This window comes from Montipora foliosa, chromosome 14, assembly GCF_036669935.1.
Source record: "Montipora foliosa isolate CH-2021 chromosome 14, ASM3666993v2, whole genome shotgun sequence".
In the NCBI taxonomy this organism is placed as follows: domain Eukaryota; kingdom Metazoa; phylum Cnidaria; class Anthozoa; order Scleractinia; family Acroporidae; genus Montipora; species Montipora foliosa.
Genome location: NC_090882.1, coordinates 23,133,401 through 23,138,400, shown reverse-complemented (window position 1 = coordinate 23,138,400; position 5,000 = coordinate 23,133,401). Strand labels below are relative to the sequence as shown.

General features: G+C 41.3%; 1 protein-coding gene across 1 annotated transcript in view; it reads left to right on the top strand.

Annotated features, from left to right (window-relative positions):
- The window catches only part of LOC137985644 (dynein axonemal heavy chain 7-like), an 80,719-nt gene that overhangs the window by 71,280 nt on the left and 4,439 nt on the right, over positions 1–5,000 (top strand). Inside the window, exons 78-84 of the mRNA XM_068833286.1 lie at positions 1,220–1,398; positions 2,036–2,102; positions 2,461–2,553; positions 2,807–2,983; positions 3,657–3,818; positions 4,080–4,280; positions 4,578–4,739. Of these exons, the coding sequence (XP_068689387.1) occupies positions 1,220–1,398; positions 2,036–2,102; positions 2,461–2,553; positions 2,807–2,983; positions 3,657–3,818; positions 4,080–4,280; positions 4,578–4,739 (1,041 nt within the window). The remainder of the gene's footprint in view (positions 1–1,219; positions 1,399–2,035; positions 2,103–2,460; positions 2,554–2,806; positions 2,984–3,656; positions 3,819–4,079; positions 4,281–4,577; positions 4,740–5,000) is intronic.

The following is a 5,000-nucleotide window of genomic DNA, read 5'->3' as shown; positions in this document are numbered from 1 at the left end:
CCGGATTCTCGGCCTTAAGGTCGGTTGTGCATGCTTCGGGTTCGTGATCCCGCTCCATAGAGTGTTTCCATATGACGTCACGGCGGCCATGTTGGAAGAGTGAAATATCCTTTTGGGAATTGAACTCCATTTTTATGCAAATTCTTCCTTTTGTTTTAGTATGCAAATATTGCTGCTGGTAACATGAGCGAAAACACTATTGACTCGTTGGAATTGTCTTTGATGGTCCAAATTTATATCCAACACGCTTTGTAATAGCCCTTTTCACGGTTAGTTTTTCTCATTTACATTACAATGTAATCTAGCATGTATGTGAGGCAATTTCGGGCTATTTTGTAGTTTTAACCCGAAATTGCCTCGCACCCACGTTAGATTACATTGTAATGCAAATGAGAAAAACTAACCGTGAAAAGGGCTATTAGCCTACACGGTTTCTCTCGCCAGTTGCGGTTTTTATCACGTGATATCTGATTTCAACTATTTATAAATACTTTTGTCCTTTGGCCATTTCAATTTCAATAGGAAAAGAAAACAAACAGCGGCTACAAACATTTTCATTTTGTACTTGACGTTTGGTATGTTGCAGCATACATCATCAGAAGTGACGGTTAAAACTGTTACACAGAATTTTAAAAACTAGAGCGAGGAACTGGTGACTAGTTAAAAAGTGTGATAACAAAATCGTAACTTCCGGTAGTCGATTCTTCCGGAAGAAATTAATAAAGAAAAAGCTTCTCACTATCAATGTTTTCGTTGAGAGAGGGTTTTAAGTCACTGATTAATAGCGTTTCTTTAATTTGACATTGCATGTCGGACTTTCCAGTTGCGAGGATTTCAAAATGGTCCCATTTGATGTTATGACCGGTAGAAATGTATGCTGCAAGATACGAAATGTCAAGTACAAAATGAAAATGTTTGTAACCGCTGTTTGTTTTCTTTTCCTGTTCAACTATTTATCTTTTCGTTGTTAGAAAAGTGTACATTATTTTCAGTCATTCCATAAAGAAAATGACACTTAATACATAACGTGTACCGAGACTAAAGATACTCTGTTACTTTATGCCATTGCTTGCGTGATAAGCTCCAGCTGTGTAACTCCTCCTACGTAGGTTGTTAGCAGTATTAACTTTAGCTCAGAGTTACGAACATTTGTGTGTATTGGATTCTGGAATTATTAAACGTAATACCAATACTTAGAGCAAGTGTCTTTCCTTTGCAGTTGTTATTCTCGTTTCTGCTGTGTGTTAATCTTCTGAAGAGCAAGGGAGATGTGTGTGATAATGAATGGCGTTTCTTGTTGACCGGTGGAGTTGGTCTGGACAACCCTCATTCTAACCCATCTACCTGGCTGCCCTCGAGGTCCTGGGACGAGCTCTGCAGGCTGGACGACTTGGCATTGTAAGTACAGTGGAACCCCGCTCTACGGACACCCTCTTAATACGGACAACTGACAATTTTCTCTGTCCCAAGTCACAAACTCTCATATATCGTCAACCCTGCTTTACAGACATTGGTTATGTGCGCACTGTCTATTTTCATTGTCACAATTATGTGCTAATCGTAGACATTATACCTCTTCAAACAATGATAGATTTCTACGGGTTGGTACGATTTTGTTACTAACAAAACAGAAGCAAAATAGCGTGACATGTTTGATTTTGATCAGTTCGTCTTTCTTCCGGTGTTTCACCCTTGTACTATAGTCCTTTAATAAAATTTTCTGCCTCCTATTACAGTTTCACTTCCTTAGCTTTTTCCTGCAGTTATTGCTCGTAGCCTTCTTCCTTTGACGGCCTTGTCGTGCACAGTTTAAGTTGAGAAATTTAACAATTTACGTTTTTTAGAAGAAATCTTTAAAACATCTGTCCGAGACATTTGTTTTCTGAGAGCCCGCTTAATACGGACATCCGGATAATATGGACAAGATGGCATGTCCCATTGGTGTCCGTATTAACCAGGTTCCACTGTATATGCCACGCAATCATGCTTTTGCCCAAACGTCACACTTAACTCTTACCGTGTTCCTTTATCTCAGGTTTAAAGGATTTCGTCAAAAGTTTCCCAAACATCTTGAAGGATGGAAGAAAATCTACGATAGCAACGTAAGTTACATCCATGACCATAAGAAAGTTGTAATCGTGACCCTATTTATACTGTCTCCAACGATTTTAATTAAGAATCAGGCCTTTGAAATTCTGGCTGACTTCAGGAATGAACGTTGTTTGCGCGCCGATTTCTTCTACCCACTAGAAGGACAATAGGGAAGATGTTAAAGTGGCAACAGATCTATCTCTTCGAAAATTTTAAGCACGTTTTTAATCCCATTTGTTGGCTAATGGTTTTGAGTCCAGGGATATTGCTGCTTAGGCTTATAGCTGAATGTAGTCCTGAAAGACCGTTTCCAGACACTGACGTTTCGACAACCTAAGCTTAAGTTGTCTTTATTTGTTGCCAATTTAGGAGCCTCAGAACGAACCTCTGCCGGGAGACTGGAACGAGAAACTTGGGCAGTTTCAAAAAATGGTGATTCTGCGCTGTCTGCGACCTGACAAGGTGTGTTTCAAGTTGTTTGTCTTGTGGCTATGTTCGACTAGAAATAGTTATTTTTATCTATAAGGAGGTCAGAATGTAAAGGAGTTGGTACAAAAACATGGCTTCCAGCATCACTGAAGTTGTTTGTGGAGTATTCTGTTACCTTTCTTTGTGTGGTGGGGTTAACACATTCGGCAAACGGAAAAAGGTCGCAACTTTGATTCCTGAACAAATGGGTGAGTTGTGACAGTGCGTTGTCTTGTCTTCTTTGCAGATGACCCCTGCTGTTCAAGACTTTGTCACGACTAAGCTTGGCAAGCGGTTTATCGAGCCTCCCCCGTTTGATCTGGGCAAAGCATTTGCTGATTCCAACTGCTGTGCTCCGCTCATTTTTGTGTTGTCGCCAGGATCGGATCCCACCGCTGCACTTCTCAAATTTGCTGATGACCAGGTAGGTGCTAACGGAATGTGAGATAACAGTCGTTTATATTTCGTTTTCGAGAATTAAATCTTGGAGTCTATCCGTTCACCGCGTGACTGACTGACTGGCTGACAATGTAGCCCTCGTTCTTAGTTTCGACAGAAACCCATAAGGCTTGAAACGTGTAACGGCCCCTTGTGTGCTGGGAAACAAGCTTCTGAATATTCAATTTGCTAAGTACCATATTTGGAACAACAAGAGCGAGGGATTTCCGTATATGGTACTTAGTACTGAAACATTCAACCAATCAGTTCGCACTCAATATTCGGAAGCTGTGAGCGCGCGTTACACGTTTCAACCCTTATGGGTTTCTGGTTTCGATTAGTTCACTTTAGGTAATGCGAGGAGGGCTAATTTGAGTGCAACCAGAAAAACACTTTTATCAAGAAAAGTGTATAAAATCAATAGAATCCATCTAGTTTCTCTTTTAACACATTTGAAGTCATCAGTGCTCATTCTAAGGGAACTTTTGCTTGGATTAAAAATGCGACCATCACTTCAAGCTTTCAGTTTTCTTCACGGGCGTTTGAAAAGATTCATCCTTTAAACTCTGTACGCAAAAGCGGTCGCTCCAATCAAAAGGGAATCTGTTTAGTGTTAGCTTATGTGAGTGAAATAACAACGGGTCTTGTGTCTGTCACAGGGCTTCAGCGGATCCAAACTGAGCTCGTTATCACTGGGGCAGGGACAAGGTCCAATTGCAATGCGCATGATAGAAAAGGCGGTCAAGGACGGCACGTGGGTGGCGCTGCAAAACTGTCACTTGGCAACATCATGGATGCCAACACTGGAGAAAGTTTGTGAGGTAACACTGACCACTCAGTTGTCCTCACCGTCTTATGAATATTTACAGGTGTCGACCTTTTCGAGGTTTCGGCCCGTCCTTCTGTTCACAAACATGAACAATGTTTGTATGGCAATTTAAAAACTTTGAAAGTCTTTTTAAAAGATCGTGTGGCCAAAGTGCTAACCCTAACACCAAGGGTACAGATGAACTATATTTCAAGCGTCGGAGGTGTCTTGTAACATCGAGTCTACGTTAACTTGGGTTTTTGACTTGTTTTAGGAATTGAATCCAGACACCACTCATCCAGACTTCCGTCTGTGGCTGACAAGTTACCCGTCGCCCAATTTCCCGGTGTCTGTGCTGCAAAATGGTGTCAAGATGACAAATGAACCGCCCAAGGGACTGCGCTCTAACGTCATTCGATCATATTTGAGTGATCCAATCTCAGATCCAGAGTTCTTTACAACTTGTAACAAACCGGTTAGTATTACTCTTTGTAATATCCTTCCGATAGAATGAACTCTATGATTGGCCAATTTAGTAGGTATTCTACAGTACGGCTTTTTTCGTCACCAAAATGTTTAATAAGTTTCTCAAGAGCTTCGTTTTCTTGGGCCGTCGTGCTTCGTACGTGGGCGGGCCATAAATTGCTAGAAAGAAGGAGCCGTAACTTACGCCCGAGAAAACGTTTTTGGTAAGAGGTATATAGTTTCCATAAAGCCGTTTAGTTTTCCCGTTGCCAGATGCTTAAGTGTTGTTTTCACTGTTCTCTTGCAGCAAGAGTTCAAAAAGATGTTGTACGGTTTGTGCTTTTTCCACGCCATTGTGCAAGAAAGGCGAACATTTGGTCCTCTTGGCTGGAATATTCCATACGAGTTCAACGAGACTGACTTGAGGATTAGCGTTCGACAGCTTCACATGTTCTTGAACAAATATGACGTACGTGTTCAATTTATACTTTGACCACGTTAGTACATGGGAATCACATGATTTCGAGTGCAATTTGGAATGAATGTATGGGCACGAGCCCGTAGGGCTTTGTTGTCTTTGAAAATTTACAACTTGCACGAGAAAACAATGAACACTTAATGACTGGTCCCTCGGGAAACAGTTCATTTTGTTTCCCGAGAATGTCAATGTTTCCCTGAGGCGCAGCCGAGAGAAACATTGCAATTCTCGCGAAACAAAATGAACTGTTTC